At 47.7% G+C, this 16666-nt stretch overlaps 1 protein-coding gene across 8 annotated transcripts in view; it reads right to left on the bottom strand.

Annotated features, from left to right (window-relative positions):
- Nucleotides 1-16666, bottom strand: part of NTM (neurotrimin) — a 680889-nt gene that overhangs the window by 27415 nt on the left and 636808 nt on the right. For all 8 annotated transcript variants that reach the window (XR_012155901.2, XM_073320725.2, XM_073320731.2 and 5 more), the window contains one exon: nt 1213-1347. Coding sequence is in view for 7 of the 8 variants with exons in the window: in XM_073320725.2 (XP_073176826.2) it covers nt 1213-1347 (135 nt within the window). In the remaining variant the exon portion in view is untranslated. The remainder of the gene's footprint in view (nt 1-1212; nt 1348-16666) is intronic.

Here is a 16666-nt window from a genome sequence, read left to right as displayed (position 1 = left end):
CAAACCTCGTTCTGTGTCTCTAACCAGCGTGGGCCCTTCCGTCTGTCTGCCCCAGTTCACCAGCACCACATGCTTGTTGGAGCCTCTGGCTCTCTCCACTCCTAACAGTTTTGTTCCTTTGGTGTGAGTGCATGTGACTTTGCGTGTGCATGTATGAGCCTGCGTGAGAGTGCGCATGTCCACGCTGGTGAGCGCACGCACACGTGTTTGTTTGTGCACGTGTGTGAGCTCATGCACACGTTTGTCTGTGCATGTGTGTGAGCCCGAGCACACGTGTTTGTACACGTATGAGAGCACATGCCCATTTGTGCATGAGCATGAATGCGTGCACATGTTTTTGCATGAGTGTGAGCTCATGCACAGGTATTTGAGCATATGTGTGTGAACGCACGCACCGACGTGTATGCTTTTTGAGCACCGATGCTCCTGTGTGGACCACAGTGTGTGTTTGTGGAAGGGCATGCCCCCGTGGGTCTGTGCCCGTGTGTGTCTGAGTGCGTGCGTGTGTGTGCAGAGGAGTAGGGTGCCAGGAGGGATGAGTTTTCTTCACCCACTCTCTTAGCAGCAGCATTCTGCTCATTATTTGTTTATAAATTCCCACTTGCTGCTCATTTCCCTCTTCACTTCTCCCCAGAGGTTATCAGCACAGCATCTCACCATGGGCTGTGAAAGCCCTGTGCACACAGAGAGCCAGGGAGGTGGGGGAGTGGGAAAAAACGGAATTCAAAAACCAAACAAATGGGTGGAACGACATCTGCTAAGAAAACATGCGCTCCCCTTCCCAACCCACTCTGCATATGCCCCCTGCAAGGAGACACCCAGCTCTGCCCAGCCCTCCCCTCCTGCACAGATACCCCCCGTTCCCTGAAAGGGTGCCCCCAGCCCAGCCCTCTCCCAGCCCCCTGCACAAACACCCCCCCTCTCCTGCAAGGATACACGCAGCCCGCCCCGACAGACACACCCAGCTCCCCCACAGCCCTTCCCAGCCCCAACCACTTGCAGACACATCGAGTCCTCTGCACAAACCCAGACCATGCACCCTCTCTTTTGGCAGCGATACAGCCCGAGTGTGAGAGGACAATGGTCTCCTCCCCTCCCCACCGCATTGAGGGGTGCTCTCCTTCCTTTGCCCGCCACCCTGTCTCTGCTAACCGCCTGCCCCCGGCGTCCCCTCTGTGCTGCAGCCAAGAGCTGGCACCCGAGGTTACTTACAGTTCACGGTGACTTTCACTCTCCGGACGACGGGAGCCGCCACGTCGTTGGATGCGCTACACTCGTACTCGCCAGATTGCTCCTTGGTGATCCCCGTGATCTCCAGGTACTCGTCTTCGCTCACGAAACCCACAGCTGCAGGGGCCGGAAAGAGAAGGAGAACATGGGCTAGGGAGCAGCTCCACACCTGGGTTAACAGTTACGTGTGTTGAAAGGCGAGGGTGTGGGGGGCCCTTCAGCCGCTCTACCTACCTCCAGTGCCAGTGGGGTTTCCTGACACAGCTCTTAACATGGGCCCCTTCTCCCCAACCCTCCTCTTCACCCCTTTCTCTGTCTGATGCAAGAGAGAAACTCAAGTGCTATTGTCCAGCCACGGAGTAATAAGAAATTGTAGAGCCAGGTTTAGTAGGGTCCCATGGCGGCCCATGTGCAGAAGACCACTTCCACCCTGGTAGCATTGGTTTGGAGCCTGCAGTGTGAAAACATTCCCTTCTGGGTCAAGAGGGGAAATTCATTTATCAGGCCCTACGGAAACGGTCGATTCTCTAGCAAGGCCCCTGGACTGTGATCCTAAAGAGTTCACCCTCCGAGAGGACTCGGGCACCCACTGCACATGGGATTCTTCATGTTGGATCTATACAGGGGGAGCAGTGGATAACAAGCTACCCCTTTGGTTCAGCTAACAGGCTGCCTCATCAAACCATAAAGATCATTCCAATTTGGTCTAAACGCCAGGCTTGAATCTCCATAACTAAACACCAATATCAGAAGGACCCTGAGCCAAGAAATTCCCCTTGTCCAGGACCTTTTACCATCAGCTGATATTAATACGATCTGACCATTGGAAAGCACCTTCCCATCCTGAAGGATCACAACACACACTCAGTTATCAGTTCATCCAGCACAGAAATGCTACCCCTTCTGGTGTGAAATGTAGCAACTGCTTCATACTACGAGCAAAACAGCTCCCGGCTTTACGAGAGGAAGTGCAGGACACCACGCACAATTGGACTCTGATGGTGGGAGCGAAGGCAAGAAGATTGCGATCACCCATGTTGGAATTTGTCCCAGGACTCCAGGCCTGACTTTCCCTTAATTTAGGGGGAAGGGCTGACGTATCTTTATAGACAACCAGGGCCAGATTTTCCAATGAGCTCAGGGCTCCAAACAGTACCAAATGGGCTGAGTTCTGCTGAAGATTTAGCCACACATTTATGGGCTGTGCTCTCTGGAGAGCTTTGTTTTGATACAGTCCCTGCTAGCATGCCAAGCGCACCACAGCTGGGTATCATGGTCAGTGGAACTGGAGTCAGAGGACCCACATTCCCTGCAGTAACTGGGACACCAGGAAAACAAGGAATGCAGGGAGTTAGGCTGAAAGCAACACAGGGACACAGCAGTGCCCAGAATTTAATAAGTTCCACTTCAGCTTAACCTGTGCACACCCTCCTGCTTTGACAGAGAATCACGGGGGCGGTGTGGGAGCTGTGAGTTCTCTGCAGACCAGCAGCTGGCAGTGTGGGCCATGGAGCTTGGGCTGAAGCCCCCCAGAGCCCTGGATTTTGCCAGCAGAAACCTGGCCCCGCGACGGACCCAGTAGACGGAGTTTGAGCTGTACACAGGCCTGGCCATGCAGGGGGACGACAACAGCAGGAAAGTAAAACTTTTACTTTGCCTTATTGGGGAACAAGGCAGAGAGGTCTGCAGCACTCTGACACTCACCACGGTCCCAAGCTTCACAGCGGTCCTCTGGAGAGCTATTTTTCCCCAAAGCAGAATGAAATTGTGGAGCAACCCAGATTTTTCACTAGAGACCAAGCCAGAGGGTGAAAAGCCTACAGGCACAACGTGCCCAATGGTACATGCAGTGAGAAAACAGCCAAGGAGAGCCGATGGCCAGGGGTCTGTACCCGAAACGAGATGTATCCACAGTGGGAGACAGCAGGAGCGGATAAAGAAGTGCCCTGCGCTAATACAGCATTGCAAGGAACGTGGCAAGTTGGACCATTTTAGCAGCGTGCCCAAGAGCAGAAGGTCTCAAAAAGATGCATTCAGACAGGTACAAGAGCGAGACAGCACATCAGACAGTGGTGGTGACGTCATGACTCTCTCTTTGGGTCCAAGAGCATCCCAAGTTCAGGCTACTGGGACAGGAAGGCAACAAGAGACCATATCAACCTCTGTGTAAGCAACGATGTGAACAGGGAAACGCCCTGCACGATTTCAGCTGGATAGCAGGGCCTCCTGCAACGTGACTGAAAAATCATTGGGAAGCTGATTGGAAACCCATACTCAGAGAGTAATTATCAATGGTTCACAGACAAGCTGGAAGGACATGTCGAGTAGGACCCCACCAGGATCTGTTCTGGGTCCAGTTCTATTCAATATCTTCATATATGATTTGGATAATGGCATAGAGAGAACACTTATAAAGTCTGCAGATGATAACAAGATGGGAGGGGTTGCAAGAACTTTGGAGGACAGGATTAGAATTAGAGCTCGACAAACTGGAGAAATGGTCTGAAATAAATAGGATGGAATTCAATAAGGACAAATGCAAAGTACTCCACTTAGGAAGGAATAATCAACTGAACAATCACAAAATGGGAAACCATTGCCTAGGATGGAGAACTGCAGAAAAAGATCTGGGGGTTATAGTGGGTCACAAACCACATATAAGCCAAGCATGTAATACTGTTGCCAAAAAAAAAAAAAGAAGCAAATATTGTTCTCTGATGTATTAGCAGGAGTATTGTAAGCAAGACACGAGAAGTAATTCTTCCGCTCTACTCCAAGCTGATTAGGCCTCAACTGAAGTATTGTGTCCAGTTCTGAGCCCCACATTTCAGGAAAGATATGGACAAATTGGAGAAAGTCCAGAGAAGAGTGACAAAAATGATGAAAGGTCTAGAAAACATGACCTACGAAGAAAGATTGAAAAAATTGGGTTTGTTTACTCTGGAGAAGAGAAGACTGAGGGAGGCCATGATAACAGTCTTCAAGAAGGTAAAAAGTTGTTACAAAGAGCAGGGTGATAAATTGTTCTCCTTATCCACTGAGGAAAGGACAAGAAGTAATGGGCTTAAATTGCAGGAAGGGAGATTTAGGTTAGACATGAGGAAAAGCTTCTTAACTATCAGGGTTGTTAAGCACCGGAACAAATTACCTAGGGAGGTTGTAGAATCTCTGTCATTAGATGTTTTTAAGAGCAGGTTAGACAAACACCTGTCAGGATGGTCTAGATAATACTTAGTCCTGCCTCAGTGCAGAGGACTGAACTAGAGGACCTATTGAGGTCCCATCCTGTCCTACATTTTTATGATTATTTGATTTGTTGGGGTGAATTGGACTCAAACACGTGCTTTACAAACAGCAGATGCAAGCAAATAATGTACAAAGAGCACAAAGCAGCCCATAGGAAAATGTGACCTTATAACAAGTGATCCAAAATATAACAGTTGTTTCCAGCTCAACCTTGTGGTGGTAAAAGGTAAGCACCACAGATCCCTCTTGGGAAATATGGCCATGCAAGCGATGGAGCCGATCAGGTTCAGCTGCAATGCAAAAGAGGGAGAACCATGGACAATGGAGACCATTTAAGAAGCACAAGGGGATATTTTCAAAGGCCTTGCAAGAAAGTTGCAACTAGAACTAGACCCTGCTGTGGATTTGGTGTGCTTACCATGAAGGAAAATTACAATGGCACTATGTAATCCAGTACACAGGGAGCCTGAAAGCCTGCAGAGCAGGGGTATTGTAGCACCTGTAGAGGCCAGCACAGCTTGGGTAAGCAGCACAGTGGTGGTAAAGAAGTTATCAGGCAAATTATGCATCTGCCTAGACTCAAAGCCACTCAACTGAGTATTAAAAAGATGCCACTATTCACTGCCCACAACCTCCCAAAGCCAGAATTTTTGTGTTCTGTGATGTGAGGAATGGGTTTTGGCACATGAGCCTGGATAGAGTCCGGTATGCTGACAATGTTTGCAATGCCATTTGGTTGCCACAGATGGCTGCGCATGCTGACGGGCATAAGCCCAACACCAAAGGTGTTGCAGAGAAAATTTGCCCAAGCGCTGGAAGGACTGCCTGCGGTGAAAGTAATTGCAGATGATAGCCTTACTGTAGGTGAAGGGAGCAGTGATTCAGGAGCTGACTGGGACCACTGCAGAAAACAACAAGTTTTTTCTACAGTGATGCAGGGACAAGAACTTAAAACTCAACTGAGAAAAAATGCAACTCAGACAACATGAGGTGACATATATTGGACATTTGCTCACAGCAGAGGGACTGAAAACAGATCCCAAAAAGCTGAAGGCAGTCAGAAAACATGCCAGCTCTAGTGGCTATGAAATCGATACAGCACTGTCCACACTGCAGCATCAGCTCACAAGGCAGGATGCTGAATGGGACTGGGCAGGTCCCCAACTGCAAGCATTTGACACTGTGAAACAAATTATAACAGATGCCCCTGTCCTGAAGTACTACCAGCCAGGAGAACCACTGAGACTCCAGGGTGATGCATCGGAGAAAGGTGATGCTCTTCTTTTGTCGCTTATGCCAGCAGAGCCTCTGTCGCGGGGCTGATACACCCCATCACCCCGTGGGGGCAGGGAAGAGGTGCCTCAGCACCCCGCAATCAAGTTTGAAGGGGAGCCCCGGGTCTTGGGGCTGCACGGCCCAGGGGCCTTAGTCCTTGATGCGGTCCTTGATAGCAGGGCAGTGCAGCTTATCAGCCAAAATCAATACCACAGCCCTTGCTGTCAGGGCAGTGCGGCTCAATGGCCAGAGTCAATACAAGTGGCGAGCGGGGCCATCACCCCAGGGTGGGTAGCGGCCAGGATAGGGGGATCCAGGCCCACCCTCTCCACCGGGTCCCAACCCAGGGCCCTATCGGAGGTGGGTTTGCCCGCCACCAGCTTGGCAGGGGTCCAACTGAAACACACCGACCTTGGTCCGGTTTCCCCGCAAAACCTCCCCGGGTCACTTCCTACCCAAGTCTCTGGAGTCCTCCCTCTCTGGGATTCTCCAGTCTTTCCCCTCTCCATGACGTCCCATGCCGGTGTGTCGGGGTCCGTCTCCAACTGGCTGGCCTCTGCGTCTTGGAGTGCAGGCAGTCCTCCCTCAGGAGCATACCCAGCAGAGCCGGGGGGGTGTGTGTGTGTGTGTGTGGTCTCCTCGGCTAAGAGAGAAGGGTTAACCCCTGCTGTACCAGTGTGGGGCTGATACACCCCATCACAGCCTTGTCAGAGGCTGAACAGCGGTACACCCAAATAGAAAAAGAGCTTCTGGCTGAGGTATTTGGAGTGGAGCGATTCCATGAGAGTGCATGTTTGGCCACTCAGTAATAGTGCAATCAGATCAGAAACCCCACCAGGCAATCATGGCAAAGCTCCTTCCTAGCGCTCCAAAGAGACGGCAGTGTATGTTGAGGCACCTCCAGCACTACCCGGCAGAGATCAGATGTTGTCCAGGGTGACTTCCGGTGTTGGCTGACACCCTGCGCTGGGCATATATCCCCAGCATCAGCAAGTTGGGGGAAGGGGATCAGGGCACCGACTCCATTAGCATGCTGCACGAGCTCCCAGTTTCAACAGTGACACTGATGGAAACCAAAGAGGCTTTGGAGAAGGACCCCCAGTAGTCTAGAGCGAACTAGTAGGGTGGCCAACAGACAAAAGCTAAGCATCAGGAGGAACAGAACCATCTTTTCAAATTATGGACTGGAAATGGAATATCATATTCTGAGGACAAAGAGCTGTTGTTCATGCAAAAAAAAAATACATGCCTCACCTGGGCATTGACAGCTGTCACAGACAGGCTCTCTGGCATGTTTATGGGCCAGGAATGAAGAGCCAACCCTGCCCCTTGATGGAAGGGCGTGACACTGGTCATGCAATAACCACCAACCGCAGCCCCTTTCACTCAGCCACCCTCAAACACCAAGCTGTTGTATTGGCTCAGGGCCGGCCGAAGAGCATCATCTACTGAACCACCACCACCACCTCCTGCAGTGGTCCTCGGAGGTCTCCCAGCCATGTGCCAAACCTCTCCAAAGCGTCTTCACCAGCAAGCTGGGACTGCAGCACAGAGGGGGCCAGCTGGTTCTTGGTACTGGCTGTGCCCCTACCTGATGTTCATAAGTAGCTCGTATTAAAAAAAATATTCAGGTTATTAAATCTGTGCGTCCAGTGGTGCCATTCCTGTGCCCTGTTTCAAATGAAAAAGTGTGTTTGACCTTGAAAGAAGAAGAAGAAGAAGGAAAAAAAAAAGCAGCAGCAGCTTTCCGTAATAGCCCCGGAACAGGGAGAGAGTGGGATTTTTGTATTTATTTCTTTGAAATCTCACTATCGACTTTATCAGATCTCCTGCAGCCGGGCTGCTATAATTACTGTGCAAAGCATCTCTGAGACCAGTGTCACACTTAATATTCCTATTAATTTTAAACGGTAGTCCTTGGTACATATGTGTGGCAATTGGTGTCATATTTTAATTAGGCCTGCCCTACACCATCTGAAATTAATAATAGCTCGAATTACCAGTGTAATTTATAAATTAACATTGCCGACGCATTAGGAAATAAATTAGCTCCGGACAGCTGTTTCTGGGATTGAGTGCCAGCGGTGAGGGGAGTGCTCACAGGTCCCCCAGGGAGACGGGGCACTTGGCTGCTGGATCTGGGGAGATGAGAGGACACTGAGTCCCGCAGCTCTCCTGCCTCTCCTCTCGCCCAGAGCGATGCAGCTCCGAGAAGCACCTTAATGATGGTGTGTGCGGGGGTTTGCCATCCAAATAAGTTATGGCTCGAGGTGGGTGGCTGGTCACATCTCACACACGGTTACTTGTGTGCATATGGAAAATATGCACACTGCATGCTCAAATACACCCCCTCCACAGCTGTCCACCTCCTGTAGGCAACCATACGAGAACCCATCACTGCAGCATCTGAGCAGTGAATATGATCATGTAGACTGGCAGCATTGCTCAATAGGGTATCTATCTGTCTGTCTGTCTATTTATCATGTCCCGATCGTTATAGTATAAGGCATCAAAATATACCCACACACCTGCATAGATACTGATGCACACACACGTTCTAAGATATGAATGTGTTCACTGCACAGATGAGTATGCAAACATGTACACGAGTATAAACACACTTCACATTAGCATGGCAATTTCTCCAGCACCTGTGACTCACCTGGGGACCGGGATCTCTGAGTCTTAAGTGGAGAGGAATCCTCCTCCCTGGCAGGTAAGCACAGCTGCTCCATGGTGAGTGGCCATAGGATCTGCATAGCAGTACATCCTCCAGCCTCAAGCCTTACCCAAAGGCACCCCTCATGGAGACTCACAGAGCTGAGCTCTGCCCTACACAAGAATCCCATCTCTATAACATGTTTCCCCTCTTGTACAGCAGAAACATACCAATTCCACAGCCAGATGGCCCTCATCCTCATAGACTCATAGACTTTAAGGGACCATTATGATCATCTAGTCTGACCTCCTGCAGGCCACAGAATCTCACCCACCCACTCCTGCAATAAACCTCTCGCCTATGTCTGAGCTATTGAAGTCCTCAAATCGTGGTTTAAAGACTTCAAAGTGCAGAGAATCCTCCAGCAAGTGACCCGTGCCCCACGCTGCAGAGGAAGTTGAAAAACTCCCAGGACCTCTTCCAATCTGCCCTGGAGGAAAATTCCTTCCTGACCCCAAATACGGCGATAACCTGAACCCTGAGCATGTGGCCAAGACTCACCAGCCAGATACCCAGGAAAGAATTCTCTGTAGTAACTCAGAGCCCACCCTATCTAACATCCCATCACAGGCCATTGGGTCTATTTACCACTAATAGTCAAAGATCAATTAATTGCCAAAATCACGTTATCCCATCAAACCATCTCCTCCATAAACTTATCGAGCTTAATCTTGAAGCCAGATAGGTCTTTTGCCCCCACTGCTTCCCTTGGAAGGCTGTTCCAGAACTTCACTCCTCTGATGGTTAGAAACTTTCATCTAATTTTAAGTCTAAACTTCCCGATGGCCAGTTTATATCCATTTGTTCTTGTGTCCACATTGGTACTGAGCTTAAATAGTTCCTCTCCCTCCCTGGTATTTATCCCTCTGATATATTTATAGAGAGCAATCATATCTCCCCTCAGCCTTCTTTTGGTTAGGCTAAACAAGCCAAGCTCCTTGAGTCTCCTTTCATAAGACCGATTTTCCATTCCTCGGATCATCCTAGTAGCCCTTCTCTGTATCTGTTCCAGTTTGAATTCATCCTTCTTAAACACGGGAGACCAGAACTGCACACAATACTCCAGATGAGGTCTCACCAGTGCCTTGTATAACGGTACTAACACCTCCTTATCTCTACTGGAAATACCTCGCCTGATGCATCCCAAGATCGCATTAGCTTTTTTCACGGCCATATCACATTGGCGGCTCATAGTCATCCTGTGGTCAACCAATACTCCGAGGTCCTTCTCCTCCTCTGTTACTTCTAATTGATGCGTCCCCAGCTTATAACTAAAATTCTTGTTATTAATTCCTAAATGCATGACCTTACACTTCTCACTATTAAATTTCATCCTATTACTATTACTCCAGTTTACAAGGTCATCCAGATCCTCCTGTATGATATCCCGGTCCTTCTCTGAATTGGCAATACCTCCCAGCTTTGTGTCATCCACAAACTTTATTAGCACACTCCCACTTTTTGTGCCGAGGTCAGTAATAAAAAGATTAAATAAGATTGGTCCCAAAACCGATTCCTGAGGAACTCCACTGGTAACCTCCCTCCAGCCTCACAGTTCACCTTTCAATATGACCCGCTGTAGTCTCCCCTTTAACCAGTTCCTTATCCACCTTTCAATTTTCCTATTGATCCCCATCTTTTCCAATTTAATTAATAATTCCCCATGTGGCACCATATCAAACGCCTGATTAAAATCGAGGTAAATTAGATCCACTGCATTTCCTTTGTCTAAAAAATCTGTTACTTTCTCAAAGAAGGAGATCAGGTTGGTTTGGCACGATCTACCTTTTGTAAAACCATGTTGTATTTTGTCCCAATTACCATTGACCTCAATATCCTTAACTACTTTCTCCTTCAAATTTTTTTCCAAGACCTTGCATTCTACAGATGTCAAACGAACAGGCCTATAGTTATCCGGATCACTTTTTTTTCCTTTCTTAAAAACAGGAACTATGTTAGCAATTCTCCAGTCATACGGTACAACCCCTGAGTTTACAGATTCATTAAAAATTCTTGCTAATGGGCTTGCAATTTCATGTGCCAGTTCCTTTAATATTCTTGGATGAAGATTATCTGGGCCCACCGATTTAGTCCCATTAAGCTGTTCGAGTTTGGCTTCTCCCTCGGATATGGTAATACCTGCCTCCATATCCTCATTCCCATTTCTGATGCTACCATTATCCCTACGCTCATTAGCCTCATTAAAGACTGAGGCAAAGTATCTGTTTAGATATTGGGCCATGCCTAGATTATCCTTAACCTCCACTCCATCCTCAGTGTTTAGCGGTCCCACCTCTTCTTTCCTTTTTTTCTTCTTATTCATATGGCTATAAAACTTTTTACTATTGGTTTTAATTCCCTTTGCAAGGTTCAACTCTACATGACTTTTAGCCTTTCTCACTTTATCTCTATATGTTCTGACCGCAATAAGGTAGCTTTCCTTGCTGATCCCTCCCATCTTCCATTCCCTGTATGCTTTCTGCTTTTTCTTTATCACCTCTCTGAGATGCTTGCTCATCCAGTTGGTCTACAACTCCTGCCTATGAATTTTGTCTCCTTTCTTGGGATGCATGCTTCCGATAGCTTCTGCAACTTTGACTTGAAGTAATCCCAGGCCTCCTCCATCTTTAGATCCATAAGTGCTTCAGTCCAATCCACTTTCCTAACCAATTTCCTTAATTTTTGAAAGTCAGCCCTTTTGAAAAACCCTAGTTGCAGATTTATTTTTGTTTGTCCTTCCGTTCAGTCTGAACTGAATTAGCTCATGATCACTCAAGCCAAGATTGTCCCCTACAACCATTTCTTCTCTGAGGTCCTCACTACTCACCAAAACCAAATCTAAAATGGCATCTCCTCTTGTTTGTTCAGCAACTGCTTGGTGAAGGAATCCCATCAGCTATCGCATCCTGGAAAATCTGAGCCCTATTATTATTACTAGCACTCGTCCTCCAGTCTATATCTGGGAAGTTAAAGTCTCCCATGATCACACAGTTCCCATTAGTTTTTACTTCATTAAAAACATTAAAGGGGTCTCTATCCATATCCAGATTAGATCCCGGCAGACTATAGCACACCCCAAGCACTATCACGGGGGTGGGGGGGTCTAGTAGTTTTCTTCCCCAATGTGATTTTTGCTCAGGCAGACTCTGTCTTATCCATTCCATCGCTTCTTACTTCTTGACAGTCTACCTCATCATTGATAGACAATGCTACTCCACCACCTTTGCTTTTATCTCTGTCTTTTCTAAACAGCACATCCCCTTCAACACCCGTAGTCCAGTCATGACGACTATTCCACCATGTTTCTGTTCTCCCTATAATATCTGGTTTCACTTCCTGCACCAGTAACTCTAGTTCCTCCATTTTGTTACCTAGGCTCCTCGCATTGGTGTACAAACATCTTAATTTTTGCTGTTTGGCCTCGCTCACTTTCTTCACCCAATTAGACACGGACACTCTACCGCCAGTATGACCTATTAGGCTGGTATCCATACTGCCCTTCCTCCTTATGTCCATTCTCCTACCCACGGCTGTATCCTTTCTTACTTCATTTTCTTCCCTCTCAATGTTAAAATCTGGCGTAGAGATTACCTGGACATCTCCCAACCATCTCCCCCAAATTCCTAGTTTAGAATCATAGAATCATAGAATCATAGAATATCAGGGTTGGAAGGGACCTCAGGAGATCATCTAGTCCAACCCCCTGCTCAAAGCAGGACCAATCCCCAATTTTTGCCCCAGATCCCTAAAGCTCTCTTAATCAGTTGTGCAAGCCTCCATCCTCTTCCCCTGCCCCAGTGGAGGGTGCAGGATTTGCCTCCTTTATGTGCGTGTACACACACACATATACACAGAATGAACACACGCAGACACTGACAGGGTCACACCCATATGTGCTGCCTCTGTCCATAATATTATTTAAAAAGCCAATTTGCAGCCATGTGTTTCTGTGACATGGGTTTGCAGGCAGTGAAATTGACGCATGGTCACTCCTTTGATTTCCATCTACATTCTGTGTCCCTGAATTCCTCCCCTCACTCCCCGCCCCGCCACACACACACACGTGTGTCTACTATAACCAGAATGCACACACCAGTCACAAACCAGCCCTAAAGTGCACTGTTTGCAGCTCACGCCGCACTCCAGACCTTAGAAAGGGGGTGAACCACTGCATCGTTACATCATCTCAGGCTCCTCTGCACTGTGATGAATTGTTAACATCCACATGCTTCCGAGGTCCAAAGCTGGAATCCCCACCGGACCGGTTTACGGCTAAAACTGCTGAGTTCATCAGTACCTAGCACAACTGAAGGGCAAGATGTGAAGGCGTTACCCCAAAATCAATATCCTTTGGAGACACAAAAATCACACTTTTATATTCCACGGGTTGTACAGTAAAGCGTGCTGCAAAAAGGTCCTCCCTTTTATGGCTGACCTAGAATTGGCTTCTCAGTAGCACAGCGCTGCCTGCTGATAAAGTAAGGACACAGCCAGTGGCCTTCAGATACTCCCGTGAGCAAATTTGACTCCAGTTTCTGCAAAGCAAAGATAATGAACCACTTTCTAATTAACAAAAGACCTTTCTCTGAGTGCACAGAAGTAGCTTATTGAGCATGCACCTTACTGGATCTCATGCCAAAAGAATTAGCCATTAGAGTGCAGGGAGCCACAGTGCTAGCGTGTGGTTTGAGCCCATTATAAGTAAGCTCCAGTGTGTTTCCTGCATGCAACAGACTTTGTTAAAAATTAATGGTGAGGGTCAGCCTTCCACCCACAAAAGCGAGGGAAATATCAGAGATAAAGGCTCCCAAGTCCTTCCCTTTGTGCTTTGATAGTGCAGAAGTCGGAGATAAGTGCATGATGATAAACCTACAGAGGGTGAACCACAGAGGGCATGGGAATCCAAGTCACTTTGGATGGGTACACACAAGATCTGATTCTTATCCAAACAATTTGGATGTCTAGAGCCTGCAAAGGTGGGCCAGTAATACAGCAGAGTACTGAAATACGGGTCTTGCACTGTATTTCAGCACTTGCTTTTGCCCTTTCGGAGACTGCAGGATCCAGCTTCAAGTATCTAGCTACTATTAATTAGTATTATTGTAGCTTCTAGAGGCTTAACCGAGATCAAGGTTCCATTGTGCTAGATGCTGTACATACAGATAGGTTCATAGATATTAAGGTCAGAAGGGACCATTATGATCATCTAGTCTGACCTCCTGCACAACGCCGGCCACAGAATCTCACCCACCCACTCCTGCGATAAATTTCTCACCTATGTCTGAGCTATTGAAATCCTCAAATAGTGGATTAAAGACTTCAAGGAGTAGAGAATCCTCCAGCAAGTGACCCGGGCCCCATGCTACAGAGGAAAACGAAAAACCTCCAGGGCCTCTTCCAGTCTGCCCTGGAGGAAAATTCCTTCCTGACCCCAAATATGGTGTTCAGCTGGACCCTGAGCACACGGGCAAGATTCACCAGCCAGATACCCCAGAAAGAATTCTCTGCAGTAACTCAGATCCCACCCTATCTAACATCCCATCACAGGGCATTGGGCCTATTTACCATGAATATTTAAAGATCAATTAATTGCCAAAACCATATTATCCCATCATACCATCTCCTCCATAAACTATACACATAGAGAGAGAGAGAGAGTGTCCATGCCCCCAAAAGCTTACAATCCAAACAGACAAGAGAAAGAAAGGGTAGGAGGGGGATGGGAGGCACAGACAAGGTCACACAGCCAGGAAGAGATCCCAAGTTTCCTGAGTCCCAGTCCAGCCATCTGTCCATTAGACCACACTGCATCTCATCTCATCCATCTATCTACCATTAGTTACTCATAATACTAAGAACACTGGGAATTATTAAGGCATTTGAGAAATCTAATTTGCTTTCCAACACCTATGTTCTTTCTGTTTGATCTTTATTCCACTTAAAACAATTAACCTAGTCTTCCTGTTTAGGGTCAGTTTCTCATGGACTAGCGCCATGCTGGTGTGCTTGGGTTCCCAACACAGCGGAGAAGCAATTCAATCCAACCCCGCTACTGGTTTTCATGAAGGAGAGAAAAAAATCCTGTGATCATTTCTGTGCACATGGGGACCCATTCCCTCCACCCTGCCCCTCCATCAGCCAGCAGCACCTGTGCCGAGTGAGTTCAAAACAGCGCCTTTCTGATCTGGCACCACTACACAGTCACTGTGTGTAAAGGACACGACAAGGTGCACGGCAGGAGGTATCCAGGCCATTAGGTCCCCCCCCCCCTTTTTTTTTTGTTTATCTTTTTAAATATACAGAACTTAAGCTTTGGCTTTAAAGTTCACCTTCCCCGCACAATACCATGGGTGATTCATTCCTGGCACTGCAACTAGGCAGTAACAGACTTTAAAAAACACTATATATGGAAAAGTAAAGTCATCTCCTAAACCATAATAGTTCATCAGTTTCCCTTTTTTAACACCTTAAGGCCCAAGAGCACAGGAGGCCTTTCCGAACGGTAGGTTGTCACTGGGTTTTGGGTTTTTAAAAGGAGAGCAAGTTTCGATGGACAGAGAAGCAGGAAATAAAGTCGCAAGCCACAAAGTCTGTAAAACCCGAAACTAGCTGAGGCCATTTAAAATGAGTGTGGTACAAAATAAATCAACATTCTACTTCCGAGCTGAAAATTTATTTCCCATGTTCCACCTCCCCCCCGCCCCCGGCGACCAAATAAAATGGGGGTTAACAGATCCTTTGCTGTAGCATCCCCTGCTGGGTAACACCGGCCACTGCATCTGTCTAAAGAGAAAAGCACAGATTGAGACTAATTGCTAACGCACTCTGCTCTGTGGCCTCTGCATTTTTGCCTATTTATAATGGGACGTCTTGTTGATATCTGGACAAATCTCATTCATTAGTGACTGCCAGGAATGGAGAAACAAACAGACTGGACCCGGGAGCAGCGCTGGGGTTAAGCAAACAGAATCTGTAAGCACAGACAGTAGGAAGCAACAGACTGCTCATGTAAACTGCGGCTGCTCAGGTCTCACAGGGCCATTAGAGATGGAAAGGACAATTATTTACACGGAGAGTGGCGCTGGCTGGCATGAAAGGTGGCACTGGTACGTCTTTGGGTGAAGATCACCCCTGTGTGGAGATTCAGCACAGCTCAAGCCCTGTTTTGGCAGCTTAAGTGAGGCTTAAGTCATAGGTCTCACGCTGTCCCTGCTGCAGAGGGGTAAATTTCACTTTTCGGGCCTGCTTCGCTGTGGCACGATTCCACTGCCATGCCAGTGCGACTCCCTGGATTGCAGCGACATTACAGCAGTGCCAAGCTGGAGTGATGCAGTGGCGAAGCGGGTCTGTTGTGTTTCAATCTAGAGCACCACCTCTGTGAACGTTTCAAGTGAGAAGGGGCTTGAAAGACTGGTTCACAGGAAAGATACAGGGCTGTTCAAACATTCTCCTCCCCATCTGATGGCTGTGTGAAATGGGTTAGTGTATCCCACCTCAGTTCTTAGTGGACACAAAACCCAGCAACACAATGGACACATTTGTGGGCAATTCCAGCAGAAAGGCCTAGGATCGAATGGACCATGGAGTCCATCCTCTCATTTCATACACAGAGGGGGTCCAGGGTGAGGCTGATTGGCAGGGCAGTGTATGCAGGTGAGGTTCTCTGCATACCCACGTTATAGCTTCTGTAACTAGCACTTGCCTCTCCCGAAGTTCACTCCCCGGTACCATCGGAGGGAGGACAGTCTGTTAATCTGAAATAGCCAGTTCCTGGTAGAAGCTCTGAGAGCTCCCTCACTTCCTTCCATTCTTCCTTGTTGAATCAACTTTGTTAACTTTTAAAAGATGGCTCCGCTTGAGCACAGTTAGGAGCTGAAATATTACAGGAATTAATATTAAGCTCTCTGATCTCCTTGGGAGCCATAAAACTGGCACAGCTGGCACCTATTATTATTATTAATAATAATAATAACAATAAAGATATAACATAGGCCAGAAAATTGAGCTGTTAAGAAATATGCATTCCCTATCCATCAGCTAAGTGCACACAAAATTCTTGCTTTAACTAGGCTAGTGAGCCACTTTCTGCCCCCTTCTGGCCTGGGGCATGCTAGAGAATCTCAAGGCGAGCTCTGAAGTTTGGTCAGATATCTTCCATTGTTTCTCACGTTGTAAGGGCAATAGTGCCAGGGGACG

Source organism: Lepidochelys kempii, chromosome 22, assembly GCF_965140285.1.
Source record: "Lepidochelys kempii isolate rLepKem1 chromosome 22, rLepKem1.hap1, whole genome shotgun sequence".
Classification (NCBI taxonomy): Eukaryota; Metazoa; Chordata; order Testudines; family Cheloniidae; genus Lepidochelys; species Lepidochelys kempii.
Note: the sequence above shows the minus strand (reverse complement) of the source record. Positions and strands in the feature narration are given on the sequence as shown.